Source organism: Anguilla rostrata, chromosome 1, assembly GCF_018555375.3.
Source record: "Anguilla rostrata isolate EN2019 chromosome 1, ASM1855537v3, whole genome shotgun sequence".
NCBI classification, from domain to species: domain Eukaryota; kingdom Metazoa; phylum Chordata; class Actinopteri; order Anguilliformes; family Anguillidae; genus Anguilla; species Anguilla rostrata.
The window spans coordinates 48,803,566-48,822,550 of record NC_057933.1 but is presented as its reverse complement, the minus strand read 5'-3'; the positions used below and the strand labels follow the sequence as shown (position 1 = coordinate 48,822,550).

General features: G+C 51.0%; 1 protein-coding gene across 1 annotated transcript in view; it reads right to left on the bottom strand.

The window, feature by feature from the left end:
• Positions 1–18,985, bottom strand: part of LOC135257147 (polypeptide N-acetylgalactosaminyltransferase 1) — a 54,741-nt gene that overhangs the window by 26,422 nt on the left and 9,334 nt on the right. Inside the window, exons 2-3 of the mRNA XM_064339606.1 lie at positions 13,661–13,868; positions 6,316–6,486 (exon numbers count right to left, since the gene is read on the bottom strand). Of these exons, the coding sequence (XP_064195676.1) occupies positions 6,316–6,486; positions 13,661–13,803 (314 nt within the window). The 5' untranslated portion in view covers positions 13,804–13,868. The remainder of the gene's footprint in view (positions 1–6,315; positions 6,487–13,660; positions 13,869–18,985) is intronic.

The window sequence follows — 18,985 nt, the reverse complement described above, 5'->3', positions numbered from 1 at the left end:
CGCGCGGCGGTGCGGAGGCCAAAGTGCTTGACGCACACTTTCAGAACGGCGCTCTTTCTTTGTCCAGGCATAATGGACCTCTGAGGAGAAACGGAGGTTAGCACAAAGGCCTCTGGGCTGAGTGAGGAGAGAAGGACCAACCGGTGTAATCTGTGCGCATTTGGAGCCATGCGCCAGCAGCCATACCACCACGCACCCTGCTCCTGCCGAACGGTGGAAGCTACGCAAGGCTTGGTTAGTACCTGGATAGGACACCTCCTGGAACAACTAGGTTGCAGCTGGAAGTGCAGTTACTGGGCCAGTAGGGGGTGATCGACCTTGTGATGAAATAATGCCCAATGCCCCAGGGATGTGATGGGGACACTTTGCTGTACGAGATGCCCTCTTTTGGGTAAGAAGTTGAGAACACAGAGAACACCCTTTGCAAAGGGTAGGGAGTTCCCCGGTGTCCTGTATAAATTCCTAACCTTCCCAAATCATCCCCTGACTTAATTGGCTAAAAACTCTCCCTCTTCACCACAGATTATGTGTGGTGAGAATTCTGGTACAAAATGGCTGCCGTGCATCACCCAGGTGGGTGCTACACATTGGTGGTAGTTGAGTTTCTCATCATTGTAAAGTGCTTTGAGTGCGAGAAAAGGTCTATATAAATACAATGAATTATTACTGTAATTAGTATTGCTGTTCACTCTCTACTTTCAATGTAGTAAAGAACAAAAACCTTTTTCTTAACAGATCTGGTTCCACAAAAATACTGGGGAAGCAAACTACCTGACAACCGAGAATGAAACACACTCATGCTCCAATATAACAGTATTGATATACCTCAGAACCTATAGGTGACCTATGGGTTGATAAGTTAACTGGCATGGTTGATTAAAACATTACTCATTTTACAGCATTGATAAAGTGCAACACTGGGACCTTTTGATATGTTTGTTTTTCTCAGGAATACTATCTGAGCAGGACCAGAGAGCGACGGGAAACGCTGCCAGAAGCGCCATCTGCAGAGGAAAGGTGACTAATGCGACGAGGCCTGACTCTGTTTCAGGAGGGCGGGGCGCGCTGGGTCTCCCTTTACAGGAGCGCTCAGGAAGAGCCTCAGCGCAAGCTAGCGTCACGCATGCTACCAAACGCCTAGCATGCGGCTGTTACTAAGGGGCAAGTGTGTGGTTGATCTCAGCGAATGTGTGTGTGTGTGTGTGTGTGTGTGTGTGTGCATGTATGTGTGTGTGTGGGGGGGAGGTAACAGACTAAGAATGTAAATTTAAAGAAAACAACAGACAGATTCTAGAGATTTTAAACAAGGACAGTCATAAAGCTACACTCTGTCTAAACGGGCATATTAAATCCCACACACTTGGACAGAAAACTCTGCTGGTTCCCCTGAGACAGAACTAAAAGAGCCATGGAAACAATTAGCAAAACATCCAGCGCATCCAAAATAAAACCTGCCAGCACACATACTTGAGGAAATGGAAATCTTCCATTGATTTCCGGAAATACTGATTTGCGCAACCGAGCTGCTTTGGAGGGAAAAGGATCCCTTTCTGTCCGTTTGGTGGAAATACGAGAGCCTCTCAGCTCAGCGCCCGTGAAGAGGTAAAGCGAGCCTCCTCATTTCATATTCAGGAGGTCCGCACTGAAAGGCCTTCCAGTGTGGCTCGGGGCTAACTCCATAGCAGGGCGGAGCTGGGGGAGGGTTCTGTGCTGTAGCCCCGCCCCCTAACTCTTCACTTCCAGATCTCCCTCCCCCCTCTCCCTGTGATTAGCCAGAGCTGCGCTGAGTGTCCTCCAGCTGTAATCTACCCTTTCCCCACTCCTTCCTTCCTTCCTCTTTCGCTCACGGCCTCTCCATCTGTCTCTTCGTCTTGTCTTCCCTCTCTCGCCCTCCTGACTCCATTTCCTTTCAACCCTCTCTCCCTCTGCTCCGGCCTCTGTCGCTCTCTCCCTCTCTCTCTCTCTCTGCTCTCGGCCTCTGTCGCTCTCTCCCTCTCTCTCTCTCCCTCTGCTCTCGGCCTCTGTCGCTCTCTCCCTCTCTCTCTCTCTCCTCTGCTCTCGGCCTCTGTCGCCTCTCCCTCTCCTCTCTCTCCTCCCTCTGCTCTCGGCCTCTGTCGCTCTCTCCCTCTCTCTCTCTCCCTCTGCTCTCGGCCTCTGTCGCTCTCTCCCTCTCTCTCTCTCCCTCTGCTCTCGGCCTCTGTCGCTCTCTCCCTCTCTCTCTCTCCCTCTGCTCTCGGCCTCTGTCGCTCTCTCCCTCTCTCTCTCTCCTCTGCTCTCGGCCTCTGTCGCTTCTCCCTCTCTCCTCTCTCTCTGCTCTCGGCCTCTGTCGCTCTCTCCTCTCTCTCTCTCCTCTGCTCTCGGCCTCTGTCGCTTCCCTCTCTCTCTCTCTCCTCTGCTCTCGGCCTCTGTCGCTCTCCCTCTCCTCTCTCTCTGCTCTCGGCCTCTGTCGCTCTCCCTCTCTCTCTCCCTCTGCTCTCGGCCTCTGTCGCTCTCTCCTCTCTCTCTCTCCTCTGCTCTCGGCCTCTGTCGCTTTCTCCCTCTCTCCCTCTCTCTCTGCTCTCGGCCTCTGTCGCTCTCTCCTCTCTCTCTCTCTCCCCTCTGCTCTCGGCCTCTGTCCCTCTCTCGCCCTCTCTCTCTCTCTCCTCTCTGCTCTCGGCCTCTGTCGCTCTCCCTCTCTCTCTCTCCTCTGCTCTCGGCCTCTGTCGCTCTCTCCTCTCTCTCTCTCCTCTCTCTCGGCCTCTGTCGCTCTCTCTCCTCTCTCTCTCCCTCTGCTCTCGGCCTCTGTCGCCTCTCTCCTCTCTCTCTCTCCTCTGCTCTCGGCCTCTGTCGCTCTTCCCTCTCTCTCCCTCTCCTCCTCTCGCTCCCCTCTCTCTCTCTCGCCTCGCTCGTCACTCCTCGGCCTCTGTCGCTCTCTCTCTCTCTCTCTCTCTCTCTCTCTTCTCAGCCTCTCTCGCTCTCTCCCCAGCCCCCGAGGTGTGCACATGCGGGCCAGGCGGGCGAGCAGCGAACTGCCGCCCGTTTGCTACGCGCCGTTTTAATCTTCACTAAAGATGGATTACAAACGTGGATTAAGCGCTGCATTCAGAGAGAGGGAGAGGGAGCAGGGCAAGAAACAGGACGCAGAGAAGTGATGGACAGCTCAAATGTGGGGGGGGGGGATTCACAGCCTCTGGGGGCTGCTGTTTAGTGTGCATGCAAGTTATGAAATCGCACAAACACTTCTGGGGGTGTCCGCTGAGCTCCCCGGCCAGGGGTGCAGATTCTCCAGGAAGGACTCAGGCCAATTCATTCACTGGAAGAAAACTTTCTCCTCCCCATTCCCTAACTCTCCCTCCTCCTAAACCTCCCCCCAAACCTCTCCACTGCCAGAAACTAACAGAATCTGACTAAAGCTTATGCATTTATTCCCATCACATCCCCCGGTAAATAACAAACATTCAATTCAAGCACTGGGAGAATTTCATTTGAATAGCTAAACAACGCACCGATCAGATATTATATCAGCTTACAGATTAATCATTGTTAAGGCATATTTGTGAAATAACCCAGATGCACAGATACTATATCTCCAGCCAAATCAAGGGTACTTTGCCATGCAGCTGTCATTAAATGGGAATCTATATTTAATTAAGACTGCATTTCAAATTTTAAATGAAATAAATACAATACCTCCTGGAACAACACAACAATTTCTTAGCAGAGCTGCTGTACTGATGCAAGATTTGTATTTCATATTTTTCTAGTTTATAGCTACACATTCAAGCTGAATCTGAGTATGTGCTCATCTTTTTCCTTCAGAAATGAATCCAAGGGAAAATGTTAAGCTGAACACACTGTAGTCATCAGCCCCACTGATTGTACATGCTACCCTCCTATGAGTTGAAGATGAGGAAGTTGCTCGTATGCTCTCTTCATAACTACAGCAGGTTCTGGGTGCTAACAGATGTATCCGGTGCTATATTACAGTAACAGACCTCCCAATGCCACAGCGTTGTGCTTGACCACGCCCCTTCATTGATATTCATAAGAGGTGTCAAATTGGCAAGTAATTTTTAAGGGAGACAGACCATCTAATGTTAAGAACAAAGAGCTCAGTATTTGGTGAGTCTAGTGAATCTGGGACTGCCTTCACAGCACCGGGCTGAATTAAAAATGCTTGGTACTGTACATTCAACCATGCATCTTTCCTGGGTTGTACTTTTTTCACAGAGCTGCACTATGTCCCCTTTAATCATGAGCTCTGATGTATGACGGTGAAAGTGTTGCCTAATGATAGGTAGCCATGTTTTAAAGGCACACAGAGACCCATTCATTTAAAACTGAAATGAGACAAGCACTTAGCAATATGACTCTGGTTCATTTGCTTCTCTCCTTTGATAAGATATAACCCTGCGTTCAATTGGAAAAATAACCCATATTTGCTAGAAAAATAAACTGAAGTTTGCTTTTTTTGCCCCTACTAAGAGGCGCAGCTATATTGGAACAGGCTCGGTTGTGACATGACTAGGTTGGTTTGTCTTGGCTGCTCAAGCTTTTCCTATTACTGTACTACAGCACTGACTTTCAATGAGCTCAGCAATGAATCATGAGAAAAAACAAAATGAAGAACCCAAGGAGGGTCCTTTTTTGCCCAAGGATGTTCAAATGAGTATTACTGAACAAAACAAACAAACAAACAAAAAATTTATATTCAGAAACTGCCAGAAGTCTGCAACTGGCTGTGTGCTCTGAAATGGCAGAGTCCACCTGTGGGACAGTGGCGATGGGACTACAGGGACCACTTTATTACAAAGACAGACCACGTGGAGGAGCGGGTCATCGATGAACAGGATTTGTCCTTCGGACCACAGGTGGACTGCCATTTCTGAGCAGTCAGCCAGCTTTTTTGTTTTTTCTTATGATTCATCGTTGAGCTCACTGAAAGTCAGCGCTCTAGTACAGTAATAGGACTAGATTGAGCAGCCAAGACAAACCGAGCTTGTTCCAAAATGGCTGCACCCAACTGCTTGTAGTGGGAAAAAAGCTAACTTCTGTTTATTATTCTAGCAAATACAGGTCAGTTTCAGATTTGAATCTAAAAAGCGAAAAAGCAAATGAACCCGAGTCATATTACCGAGTTCTCCGTGTCCTCTTTCATTTAGCGTTGATTTGTGTAATTAGCATTGGCGATTATCAGTAATTAATATTAGTCATTAGTATTGTGTATTGCAAGTCGCTCTGGATAAATGAAGTGCTGTGGATGTTGTGTCAGCTAAACAAATGTAACGCAATTTAGTAAAACTGCTTCCCAAATCCTCTGCCAAGGATCAAACTACGCAGAGGGGACTGTTCTTTCTCTCCGCGGAATGCCAGTACTTCTTTTTTTCTCCACAGCTCAAGATTTGGGGATGGATGTAAAACCGACTGAAGCAAGATCGCTTGCAAGAGCAGCGTACCACAGGGAGCCCTGCGACAGAGAGAGAGCTGAGAGAGAGAGAGAGCTGAGAGCTGAGAGAGAGAGAGAGAGAGAGAGAGAGAGAGAGAGAGCTGAGAGCTGAGAGAGAGAGAGAGCTACACGGGAAGGGCTTCAGAGTGAAAGCAGCGCGATAAAGAGGCCCTCAGAGGCCTCAGACTCAAACGGGCCGGGCGCGCGGGCTCGGGACCAGCCGCACAGACGCTGCGAAACACCAGGAAATACCAGACTGCGCGAGTGGGCGGGGTTATGCCAGACATTCGCGCGCTGGCGGAAGGCAGGACGCAGGGCTAGCGCGGACGTGGGCCGAGGCTGAAACAGACGGCTCGCGGCTTCTGCGGGACGGCTGGCTTTCCGCCCCGAAGGCTGACTTAACGGGGGTGCGGAACACACATAACGAAACGAGACTGCGAAGCTGCGGGACAGAAACAGAGCGCCCTTTGCTTTCGTCCCTCAGCTCCCACCCCCATCTCTCTTCCCTTTCGCTTTCCCTCCTTCCTTCCATCATTCCTCTCTGCCTGTCTATAATCTTTTGCCCTACCCCCTCACTGTATCTCTTAAATGGCTGGGGGAAATGAACCCTTTAGCATTCATCATATACAGCATCTTATCTCATATCAGTAAGACATTTCGTCCACAGTGCGTTGTATTTACATCACTACTGCCCATCTTACATTGTATTGTATGCATAGTTTTGGCTCCTTCCAACACTTTTTCATGTGTACAGGATGCTGTGCATCAACTGTTCCCACAGAAATAATAAACAGTAGATCTCCCCTGCAGAGGGACTGTGATATGAGGGGTCCTCCTCAGCAGGGGTCCAAACAGCTGCAGCTCCGACTGGGCGGGGCTCGCCGGCTCACCTGACAGGAAGCGTGCGGTCGCCTTTCCTCCGGTCCATCTCCCTCTGCGGGACGGGGTACCAGCGGAAGTTCAGCTTCCAGTTGAACCCCCCGTAGGTCATGTCGGAGCCGGCCATGTACTCGAAGGTGTCGTCGCTGATCACGTCGATGATGGGGCACACCACCGTCCGCCTGCGGGGGAAGAACATGCACAGGAGACAGGAGATGAGAAGCCCAGCCCACATAATCAATCTCCTTCTCTGAGGTTCCTGTCCAGCCAGGCATCTGGCGCTAACGTCTACATGTACACCCGAATGTCTTCATCCTTCTGGAAACTACACGCCCTAAAGGAGAGCAGCGTGTCCACGCTTGAGCTAAATCCACTTTTAGTTCATCAAAGATTGCTCAAACTGCTGTACACTGGGACTTCTGTAGTCCCCAACATCGTTTGCACACACAGAGAGCATTCCTATAGCAGCAACAGACAGGTACCAGCAGTAATTAGCAGGTAATAGCATTAATAAATCTACAGGAAAGCAGTGTTTGACCTAGGCCGTGCCCTTGGCCCCCTCTAAATGAATCCTGGGTCAAACACTGTGAGCATCGTAGCTGTGTGTATTTACAGGGGCTGTGTGGGAAAGAGGCGGACGGTTCGAACGAGTCAGAGCCAGCAGGGTGGAATTCAGCTCAGCTAGCCGCGCTGGAAGCCCGGCCCTGCCGCGGTGACCCAACAGACGCGGCGCTCCTTCGTTTGAAATCCACCTAAGCGATCGGGCGATTTGAAGAGAGAGGCCCGCCTGCGTCGAGCGCTCACGGGCATTGACTCGGGCGCTGCGGCGACCTCAGCGCCGAACGGCCAGGACGCCGTTTGTTCCCAGGTATCCGCGGCACAGACCCGCTCTCCACAGCTGACCTCGAGCTTTCTAGGAACGGCGGCGCTGAGTCATCGGCTGCGCGCAGGTGCGACGGACGCCACGGAGATCGACATCAGCTAGAGTCAGCCCTCAGAGCGAGCGAGAGAGAGGCAATGAGACGAGATAGAGAGAGAGAGAGGCAGCGAGTGAGAGAAAATGAGAGGCAATAGAGAGAGAGAGACAGAGAGAGAAAGATGGCTCGAGGGACAGCGAGAGCGAGACAGATACCATGTCTGATATCTTTAGTGCTCTTTTGTGCTTTAATATGTTCAATGTTTTAAGGCTTGGGAATATCATGCCAGTAAAACATGCATTAACTTGAATTGAGAGCGTGAGTGAGAGAGAGAGAGGGAGAAAGAGAGAAGGGGGAGAAAGGGAGGGGGGGGCAGTAAGCGGGAAAGGTAGCCAGAGAGAGAGAGAGCAATAGAGGGAAGGAGACAGAGAGAAGGAGGAGACAGAGAGACAGAGGATGGTAAGAGGGAAAGGGAGCATGAGAGTGAGAGAGGGAAAGGGAGCAAGAGAGCGAGAGAGGGAGGGAGAAAGCGAGAAAGGGGAGACGGCAGGAGAGAAAGAGAGTGTTCTGTGAGGGAGGGAGGGAGGGGGGGAGGAGTGGATAAAAACAGGCTGAGGGTGGGCTATCAGCCCTGTATGCCTGGACTCACACGGCTCATTTCAAACCCCTCACCGACTGGAACTTGGGCTTGGAGAAGGTGGAAAGCACACGCCTTCTCTGGGGTTCCTGTAGCCAGCCACACACTCTGTTCACTTCACAGCACACAAGCTCCACGCACAGCTGCTGTAGCCCCACTGCAGCACCAGAGGGGCTGCTGGTGTACAACCAGCCGGGGACAACACACCGTTGCCGAGGGACGCTCTGGCCAATCATGTGAGGGGCCGCTGGTCAGTCAGCACTGGCGTGGTCAGTATTCGTTAACAGACCACACGGCAAGGTCTCCTGAGAAATAGAGCCTAATGCATAATACAGACATTTTAACTCATTGTTGGAATAAAAGGCCTGTTTTGGTGGGGATGGGTGGCAGGTGTCCATGACAACCTTCCCTCAAGGCTCCATTCTGAAATTCCAATCGCCTCCGTAGACTCTCGCTCCTCACCTCAGAAGACTCGCGAAAAATAATTAGCCGGCGCGCTAAGCCGTGCATGTTAAATGATAACCGCGAGGTGAACCGCTGATTTCCTTCCACACAGCAGCCCGGGGCGTCCTCTAATACCATCGATCACCGCGGCTGCTTCCGGAAAACTCTCCGGCTCGGCCTGGGGGCCGCGGCGACGGACGAGGAGCGCCGGAGCCCAGGCGTCGCGGCACGGGCGCTCTCTCTCTCCCACGAAACGAGGAGCGGCTCCCGCTGCCACCGAAGCAAAGGCGTCCTTTCGCACGACCTTAAAATGCCGCAGTCAGCCTTCCCAAACCCATTACTCCATGCCCTTCAAAAACAAAAAAGTAAAGAAGGAAAAAGAAAGAAGGAAAGAACGTGTGCGCCCAGACCTGAATGCTCATCCGCAGAGTAAATGAATGCAAACGGCCCCCTTTTCAGCTCCTGGCCGGCACTGAGACCTCCCGCCCAGGAGCGAAAAAGACAGAAACCAGCGGGGTTTCATTTGGATTCCGCACACAGCCAGCCGGCCGGGCGGAAGTGCACTGTCCACCACAAGCACCGAATTAACGACAGCCTTCCACGCTACGGGCCTGAAGGACAAAATGGCCGAAAATGTAATTAACAATAAAAATAAATAAATAGGAGGGGAGGAACAACCACCCTGGAGGCCAAACAAAGTGCTATTGATTCCTGGGCTCCTGGGCTGGGAGACTCACAGACGTTGATGGCGTTTCGGAGGCTGGCAGCCAAACAGGATTAGGGCTGCCAATGCCCTCCTCCCGCCCACCTACTGTGCCCGCTGCTGATGAAACGCAACCAGAGGAGGAAATGGACTCTAACCCAAAAACCATCTCTCCTCATCTTTTTAACTGCAAAGTTTTCAGAAAAACACGCTTTTGGTACAGTTTGTATACAGTTTGGTAATATGGCTTCAACACGGCATGAACAATACATATTGCTAGATATCATTTTGCTAGATATTGCAACTGTGATATGACTTGTGATGAAATAGATATTATGATGAACACTGGCCATTTCTTTGTCTGCTCTCCCCCTCAGTAGAAGTATACTTCTAAGATGGATCATGGGAGTAAATACACCCGTACCACATTAACTGAATACACAGATAAATTGAAACAAATTATTTCCAACAATATTTACTGTTATTGACTGAAGTATTAAAATGACTAAGAGGGGTTTGCTGGATGGCTCATCCAGTTAAGGCACCACACTGAGGATGAGCGTCATGGCCTTCGATCGAATCCGATCAGCAGGAGTGTCTAGCAGTGACTGTGGTGGGTCAGGTGAGTGTCTCTCTGACTCTGCTCTCAGCGCGAGGTCTTTCGACGCTCAGGTAAGGGCTGAGGTGGGAAAAGCAGCCCCTGGCGACACCATGCGCTTCCAAGGAGAACCGTGGATGTCTACGCTCTCCCAAATTGGCAGTGGGGTTCACGAAATGTATGTGGCTGCATGTGATTGGCCATACTAAAATTGGGGTGGGAATTGAATACACTCAGCCCTGTGTTCAGCACCAAATGTTCTTAAAAAAAGAAAGAAAAAAACGACTGGTGAAAAATACAGAGGCCATCCTTCACTTCAGAAATTTGATGCATCTCATCTACAGCTCCAGCACTACCCTGGCAGTGCTCTGACAGCAGAGTAATCATTGGTGTTTTACTGAGCGTTGCTAAGGCCTATGCTGAATCAGGAGGCACGTTCCATAGCTCATGTCAATTAAACCCAGGAGTTGCCAGTTGGCTTCTGATTGGTCTGATTTCTAGCGCACGTCAAGTGCATCCCTCCAATAACCAGATGCTTCTCCATCTCTGTTTTTACATTGATTGAGAATTAAAAAGATGCCAAAAGTGCAGCCGTACAGTCAGTATTCACACACACACACACACACACACACACACACACACACAGACTTGTCCTAATGTCTGCAGATAACTCATTTCCAACTCATTTCCCCGTGTCTATTTTTTCCTCTGTCCAAACACCGAGGTTTCTTAACTCTCACAGCAGAATAACCACGACTGACTCAACACGCTACTGTAATAAGAAACACCGCATGTAAGAGAATCACCGCTCGATAAGCTCCAAACAGGCGCCGAATCCGTGGGAGGGGACGTGACTCACAGCGACCTTCCTATGGCAATTTCTGAGGTGCGCTCCGTGCTGGAAACTAATTAAAGAGGGGCCCTCGCTGCCGCAAATATTAATCGCTCTTTCCGATCACCTCGCGCTGGCGAAGAGGCGCGCTGTGACGTCCGCGTGTTTTACGAGGCGCGGCCAGGGCTGGGCTCGCCCCACGCGATGGCGTGATGATACGTACAGAAGACGAAAGGCGCTGAATCTCCGCGGACACGTATGAGCGATTCGCTCAGCGACCTTGCGGCTGCTGACGGTCCCGCTGACGGACCTGGTGGCAAACGCTCTGTAGAGAACCGGACATCTTAGGCATGATCGTGTGCAGAATATATTACAGAGGATTACAACTCCAGATAACATATTGGTCTACAGAGGTAACATCTATTAGGATAAATGAGAGAAAAAACAAGCGTGTGGTCCCTGAAATCACAAGATTTTTTTTTTTTTATAACTTAAAATCATCCGGTGCGAAATTTCCGGTAAATTCACAGTGAAACAAACAGACGGTGATGACCGCATTGTCCTCGCCGTCTCAACTTCTCCATTTAGCCTGCTGATGCCTTTAGAGCTGCTTTGAGTTCAAAGGCACTTCTCATTATTTCATTAGTCTGTGTCAATAGCTCTTTTTCCAGCAGGGCGTGAAGGTGGATCAGATATTCAACCTGCCCAAGCTCCACCCCCCCCCCCCCCCCCCCCCCGGCGAAGCGTTTGAAGCCTCCCTCAGCGTTTGATAAGGACCATCTGCCCTGGAAACCGTGGCGACCGGCAGCCTGGGTGTCCGTGAGCACGCTCGCCCGTAGCCACGTTTCAGTCAGCGTCAGGCGACGCAGTTCGCTCGAGCGTAAATCACCTTCCAGTCCTCCCGCGCACCTTAGAGCACAACGTTTTCCACTGAAGGCTTTCGTTCCAAATAAAACAACGTCTGTAAATCTGCCTACGCTGTCAACGACGTCAACACTACTGCGGAGCTGTGACACGCTGCGCCCTTTTGTTGTAGTGTGCAAACGGTGGACTTGTTAAGAGGTAAAGTCAGCACTGTCAAATAGCGGAAATTAAATCAAAATGGCGTGTGAATTGAGAGCAAATCGCTGATTGTTGTCACCATGAAGGCAAGCTAACGAATTAACATGTGTTCTGATCCCCTTTTCCTGTAAAAAAAAAATAGCTGAAAAGGTACAAAGGACAAAATCACATATAAAAAACTATGTACATACATATATGCATATATATATATATATATAGTAATGTATATAGTATAGTATATATAGTAAATTACTGCACTGTGCCGAAACGTATTCTGGCCAGGGCATTGGCTTCCCATGGTGCATTTCAGTAGCCCAGGATTTAGCATTCAAAATGTACAGGTAAGGCCTCGGTGTCTATATCAGGGTAATTTAATGACAAAAGCAATCTCTCCCTTTCTCTCCCTCGCTCCCTTCCCCTCTCCCTCTCTCTCTCTCTCTCTCAGAATGTCAGTAATTCAGCCCATGAGGGAAGCTACTCAATACCGGTGGGTGGAGAGAATTATGCAGTGCATTGTGGGCAGCGGAGTCTGAAGCCGAGCCCGAGGCCTGAGAAAGCCTTTTACAGAGGTTTATGGGAGAGGAAAAAAAAGGAAATGTCAGTGCAGATTGCAGTCATTTCTCACGGACTGACCCTGCGGACAGCACAACCGCCCCCCAAACCCCCACCCCACCCTTCCCCCCGCCCCACGGCGCGGGCCGTTGACAGCTGCGGTGTGGGGCGTGTTTTGGTTAGGGGAGACTAATGATGGCGGGGTCAAGGCATTCCCGCGCGACCCGCTCCTGATAGGATAGGAAAACAGAGAAAGAGGAGCCGGCGGATTGGTGGGCTCGGCCTGAAACAGGATACCAGGGTTTGGACACAACGCTCCGCTGACACACTGCAGGATTTCCCATGGGCTCCCATCACTCTCAGCATGGGGGGGCGTGGGGGGTGGGGAGGGAGAGAGAGAGAGGGAGAGGAGAGAGAGAGAGAGGAGAGAGAGGAGAGAGAGGGGAGAGAGAGAGAGTGAGAGAGGGGGAGAGAGAGAGGAGCAGGAGAGAAAGGGGGAGAGGGAGAGAAAGCAGGAGAGAGAGGGGGGAGAGAGAGAGAGCAGGAGAGAGAGAGGGGGGGAGAGAGAGAGAGAGAGCATGTGAGAGAGAGAGTGAAGGAAAGCAGGACAGAGGGGGAGAGAGAGAGCAGGAGAGCGGGGGAGAGAGAGAATGAGATGATTTGAGAGATGGAGAAAGAGACAGTGGGTTTGAAATAATTGAAAGAGACTGAAAATAAAAAAAGAAATAAGAAAAGTAACTGAAATAAGGACAGGACAGAACGGAGAAGAGATAGAGAAAAGGGTGGAGGACTGAGAGAGAAAGGGAGAATAAAGAGAGCAGAGTGACTTATGGTGCAAGGGTAATTCTTACACAAAAGCACCCGAGAGACGAGGGGAGGGGGGACAGAGGTAAAGTGGTGAGAAAGGGAGATGAATTCAATCAAAATTAAGTACAGAAATGACAGTAATAGGACAAAAATGGGGGAAATTCCAGTGAGTGAGAGGGAGAGTAAAGTACAGACGGAAAAGCAGAGAGAGAGAGAGAGAGAGATGATGAAACACTGTATGACAACAGAAAGAAAAGAAAGGAGAACAACAGGGGTAGAGATAACAAGCTCCCTCTGTATTACTTAACGCCAACCTCCACCCACACCACTTACATCTTCCTCACAGCCTTTAGTAATCGAATGAGGAAAGAGAGCAAACCGCTCATTCAGTGTGGCAGAGCTGGTCACCCACTGGAAGTCCGCATTTAACAGCAGTGCCTCCTTTTACAGCAGCACGCAAGAACCAAAATGGCTGACGAGGCTGAACACTGCCAAAAAGGAACCGCTGACTCTTACTCCCGGGTCTGAGGTCGGTGCTGGGCTGGGTCGCTCCAGGACAAGCACTACTGGGACCTAACTTCAAATACATTACATTGCATTACATTTATTTAAAGATGCTTTTATCCAAAGCGACGTACGAAAGTGCATATCGAGGTCACTGGAACAACCACAAAACACAGGTTCGACAAGGTGCAACACTCATGCTTGAGAACCATCTATGACGCATCATTTCCCGCGCGAGGTGAAAGCAGAGCGTGCGCCGTGCGCGGGGCGGTGTGGCTAACGCTCGAGGGAGCGGCGTACCTGTCCAGCTTGATCCGGGCCAGCAGGGGCTCCAGCCAGCCCACGGTGCACTCGCAGTGGGCGTCCAGGAAGGTGATGACCTGGCCCGTGGAGAGCGAGGCGCCTTTGAGCCGCGCCCGGATCAGCCCCGACCGCTGCTCCATCCGCACCACCCGCACCGGCACCTCCAGCTTGCGCACGTACTGCTCCAGCGGCCTCTTCAGGAAGTCTGCCACACGGGGGAAGAGAGGCCCGTTAGCCTGCTTGTTATTTTTACAAACAAGCATTGGGTTAGGTTTACAATAGAAAAGGGAAGAAACTCATTATGAACAACAAACAAGCATTAAGTGTTATGTGTGTAAAAACAGGTTTCGTTTGGGCTGTCGGCCAATAGCCTGCTTACCGTACACTTTTCCAAACGAGAGCCATTTAGCATTTAGCTTGGAATACACGTGTAAAAACTGATTATTAATCAAATACTGCATGCATGTCTGGCTTATGGCATTGTTATGTCTGTCTTGCATGGATGAGCACCACAACAGAAAGAAGTCTTGATTTTTTGTGTTTTTATTCTCGAGAAATTTTGAAGGAATGTACTTTCATGTCTTCAGTGAGTTACTTACGCAAGGGTATGGACGTACAAAGGAGTGCACATATCTGGACTAAACCAATCAAAACCGAATGAACGGGAAGGCTACTCAGGGTTCAATAGGAGTTTGAGAGGGTTTGCTCACTTTGAGGGACTACACCTTACGCTCTGAACCTGGGCTTGCTGAGACTGAATTAAGGATTGGTCAGAGATAGGGGTGCCCACGGCATGTAGAAATGTGGACACTGGAAGGTTGGGGGAACAGAATATTCTGTTCCCCACCGATACCCGTCTGAATTCTTGCCTGAGGTTGTCAAAGAACTCCAAAATAACATGCAATCTCTAGGTAATCTCCCTGTGTGGTAACTGCCAGTACTGCAAAAGTGGAATTTGAAGGGCACTTAATGCAATTGCACTTTCTAAAATGTTACTGTTACGAGGACAGGAACTCAGTGAATTAAAGTAAAAAGTGCCATGCAGATAAAATTTAATTGAATGGATTTGAATTGGGGAATAATTATGAATGATAAATGGCACAGAGCATATTTACATGGACGAACTCTGCATTTCCTGGCTCGAGCCTCCTGGTGAATAACCTTGACGCTTGGCCAGGCCTTTTTCTGTCAGGCCCACGTTGTGACACATTTTTCAGTAACACGCCGGGAACAGCGTCCAAGAACGGCTCGGTCTGGAACAGAAGGGCGGCCGTTTCCGGGCAGGAGCTGAGACGCAGAGGCCGCCGCGTGACGGGCGAGCGTGAGGGGCGAGCGTGAGGGGCGAGCGTGAGGGGCGAGCGGACCGACCCGCGCCGCCGCTGTTTTAACGGGGGCCCAGCCCGAGACGGGAGAGCTCCCCGGGGCGCGGCTCTGGACGCTCGGACGCAGGAGCCGGCGGCGCACACGCGGTTAACGGCGACGGAGATACGGGCGAAGGCTCGCGGGGGAGAGCGGGGCGGGACGGAGACGGGAATCCGTCAAAAGCGGCGGTGTCAGAAAGCGCTCTGCTTTAACGGCGAGATAGACAGGCCGTCGCAGGCAGGGGGAGCGTAAAGAGGGTTATTTAAAAACCCACCCTCTCCCCGCCGCAGAGAACGCTTCCCCCGCACAGAGAAACGGGCGTGGGCGGGAGGAGCGGCCATCTTACCGGCGCTCTCTCTCTCTCTCTCTCCTGTTCCAGCCCTGCTCGCACGGCCAGTGAAACGCAGAGCTCATCAGAGGTCAGGTCTTCTCCGCCGTTTGGGGAAGGTGCCTTCCTCCTCACGAGCACACGGGGCGAGAGACGAAACGTTGAGGCCCAACGCTCCTCACAGCGACCGAGGACCGGCGAAAAGGTCGCTTTCCAGAAGAAGAAAGCGATCCCTCCCCCCCATTCCTCCACCCCCGGCGCACCGTTGCACGGCAGCCCAAATGTCAGGCGCCGCCCCCCCCCCCGTTCCTGTTGCCACGGGGTCGGCCGCTGAAGCGAGAGATACTCCATCAGCGTGGCGCCCTTTAATCTGCCACGCAGCTGAACCACCTGTGATGTCTCTATGGAGACTGACGAGGGGAGGGGGGGGGGGGGGTCGCGCAAGGCCTTGAAGAAGAAGCCATCGTGCTAACGAATCGAGGGGGGGGGGCGTGGCTGAGAAACACGAATGACGACACATCAAGGAAAACCAAAAGGATGAAGGGAGGGTACGGGCGGCCGGTCCTCTGCGGTGACGCTGCTCTCCCCAACGCGCTGCCCTCAAACAGAATTAAGATGAGAGCCTGTGCAGTGCCCATGCACCGGAGCCAAGCTGGGACTGAGGCAGTGCTGAGAGCCAATGGAGACGCACACTGAGGTTCCAGTCTGGCTGGGTGTGCGACAGTCTCCACTGGCACCTTTCACAGGAGCTTCGGTCAGAGAAGCAAACCGAAGCAAGCTTCCTGTCTGCGATGGCGACCGAGGATTCTAAGCGACCGCGTACACGCACACGCTCACTGTCACAGCTATCTCCATCTAATTACCGTGCTGAATTAAAGCAGTGTATTTTTTAAATTAAACCACATTAATATTCATCGACCAGCGAGCGGCTCCCCTCTCCGCGCTCCATCTGAAGCCCAGAAACAGCCTCGTTTGGAGAGAATGTTAAATTGAGCGAGGAGCCGCGCCAGCAACCGGCCCGTCTCCGCGCGGCTTCAAACGGCGGCCGACGCCTCTCTCCGCGCGCGGGGAGAGGGACGGTGGAGCGAGCTCCACGGAGAGCCTCTGTAGTTTGACGGTAATGGAACGCTTTGCACAACAGAAAGACGAAGGTTTCCTATTTGCGGCAGCAACGGTGCCTGAAATCACTTCACGAGAGCGACGGAAGGAACAGTTATCGAGAAACCCCCGACCACCCCCCCCCTCCACTAAACTATCCCTCCAGTGAAGTCAGGACCTCACACAAAAACCGTCAGTGCTGGAAACAAAAAGACCCCAGAAATCACTTTCAAACCGTCCGATCAACTCTAAACTCCGAGGCCGAACTCCTCAGACTCCCGATGGCGCACGCTTCTAAGGCTCCGGCTATCGCCTGCTCTGGCAAAGAGGATGTTAGCGGTGCCGGGCCTCGAGGTCGAGGGAGAGCGGTCCCGAGACAGCGCGGTCCGGACCAGGACGGCGGTTTTGGTTCCCACGGAGCCCAGCGTTTCATCACAAAGGCCCGGGGCTTAGCGCCTCCCCTCCCACCCCCCACCCCGAGCCCTCCGCTAGCCCCGGCTCTCCCGGGCCCCCTGGGCCACGGGCCAGCTGTCAATCACCCGACGCTCATCCTCCGCGATCTGAGAAATCCTCACATGCCAGATTACACCCAGCGCCACTCCGTCCAGATTACACCCAGCGCCACTCCGTCCAGATTACACCCAGCGCCACTCCGTCCAGATTACACCCAGCGCCACTCCGTCCAGATTACACCCAGCGCCACTCCGTCCAGCGCCACTCCGTTCTCCCCCCTTCCCTAATCTACTGCACCGCGAATAGCTGCGCAAATCCCATTTAACACAGAAAAAAGAGAAATTAATTGCTTCGTTAGAGATAATCTTTAATCCCATTATAAAATATGTGGCATCTATGTAAAGTACATAGTATGTATCTACGTGTGTTTGTGTGCACACAGTGCAAACCTAAATGTGTAAATAGTGCACTTAAATGCTTGTGAGTAAAACTAAAATAAAATGAAAAGCTTGCATAAGATCATATAAGAATGATGATTTCCCCCTGAGGGGAGGGTTCCACCTTGCAGGTAGTCCAGTGCACTCAGGAAAACAAAACAAGAAGAGGTTTCGAAAATTCACTTCACATTCTAGCATACGGCAAAACAACCTCCAGCAAAACTGTAAGCCTGAAAATGGAGTGTGAGCAGTGAGAGGAAAACTTTCTTCACACGCTCAATAGCATCTCTTATGCTGTATCTTCAAACCACACAAAAATTTCATTGACTTGATAAACAAAAAATGACCCACAACGAACTGAATCTGGGCTGCTCAAGAGGCTCCATTACAGTAAATGCTCCTTCCCAACACTCCTGCCTTGGGTCTGTTAAACAGAAAATCAAATCTCTGTTATTTTTTTTGGGTCACTAACAGAAGGGATCCCCAAAAACAACAGGCTTTGGAATTACGCCTACGCTCACTAGTCCAGCACACACACCATTAATCCTTACGGCAACGAGGGAAGTTTCTATATTCGTGCCATCGCTGTCTTTTCATTTACACGAGATCCCGCTGTTTTCCCCCTGTTTACTAATCAGATTTTTGGTGACATATTCCCATTAAAAAAAACCAAATAAAAAAATCATGTTAAAATCTCATTGCTAATGCAGATAATAAGTAATCACCAGGATGAATGGTCTCCAAATTGCGGCCAGGTCTTCCTCAGGCAGGGGGCAGGCTCTCCACATTCCAGGCAGAATGAAGCCATCAGAATCCACAGCGGCAATTATTTCATAGCTTCGCTGTCGTATTTAGCATTTTATTAACACCATTCAGACAGTGACACTGAATGACATTTTTGCACTTTAAAATGCCAAAAAGTCCCTCAATCTATCCAAGAGCCACCATACGCACTTTTGTGCTCCAATCAAGGAGTACAATTACGTACATAACACTTAATACTTGTGCGTATTCATTTAAATGTAACAACATTCATAATATACACATCATGTCAATGACCCCTATGCACATATAAACATATTCATACACGTAAAGGGATGTGTACTAACTCAAATACTGGGCGCATTGCACTTACTCTCCTCCAACTCGTCATAGTTATGACAAAATGGCACGCCAGAAAGATTTATCGGGTTCATTACGCCTAATTAAGAGCGCGGCTGTAGATCTGCTCAGCGTCCCTGCCGGCACTGCTTTTCACAGGTCAGGAAGCTCACCTTCACACCGCGGGGAGAGGGGCGCTCGGCAGCCCGATCTGCTCCCCGCCCCCAGCCGCAGAGCCCCCGTTTCACGAGCGCCCCGCCCAAACGCGTCCGCGGAACGCTCGCTTTCAGCTTCCGCCACACGGTACAGTCGTGGGCGATTTCTACGTTAAAGGCGATTTTCAGACCTGGGTTTCGTGCTGAGGGTTTTTTTTTTGCGCACATACTGTATAAAGTAAGCTTGCGTGAAAGGTGATAATAGCAGAGAACTTGGCGGGGTGCTCCACAGTTTTAGCGGCCACTTCCTTTATGTGGAAACGTGATTATAGAGGAGTGCGTCTCGCACAGCTAAGCGGCGAGCGGAGGCAACGGAACCGCAAAGTGG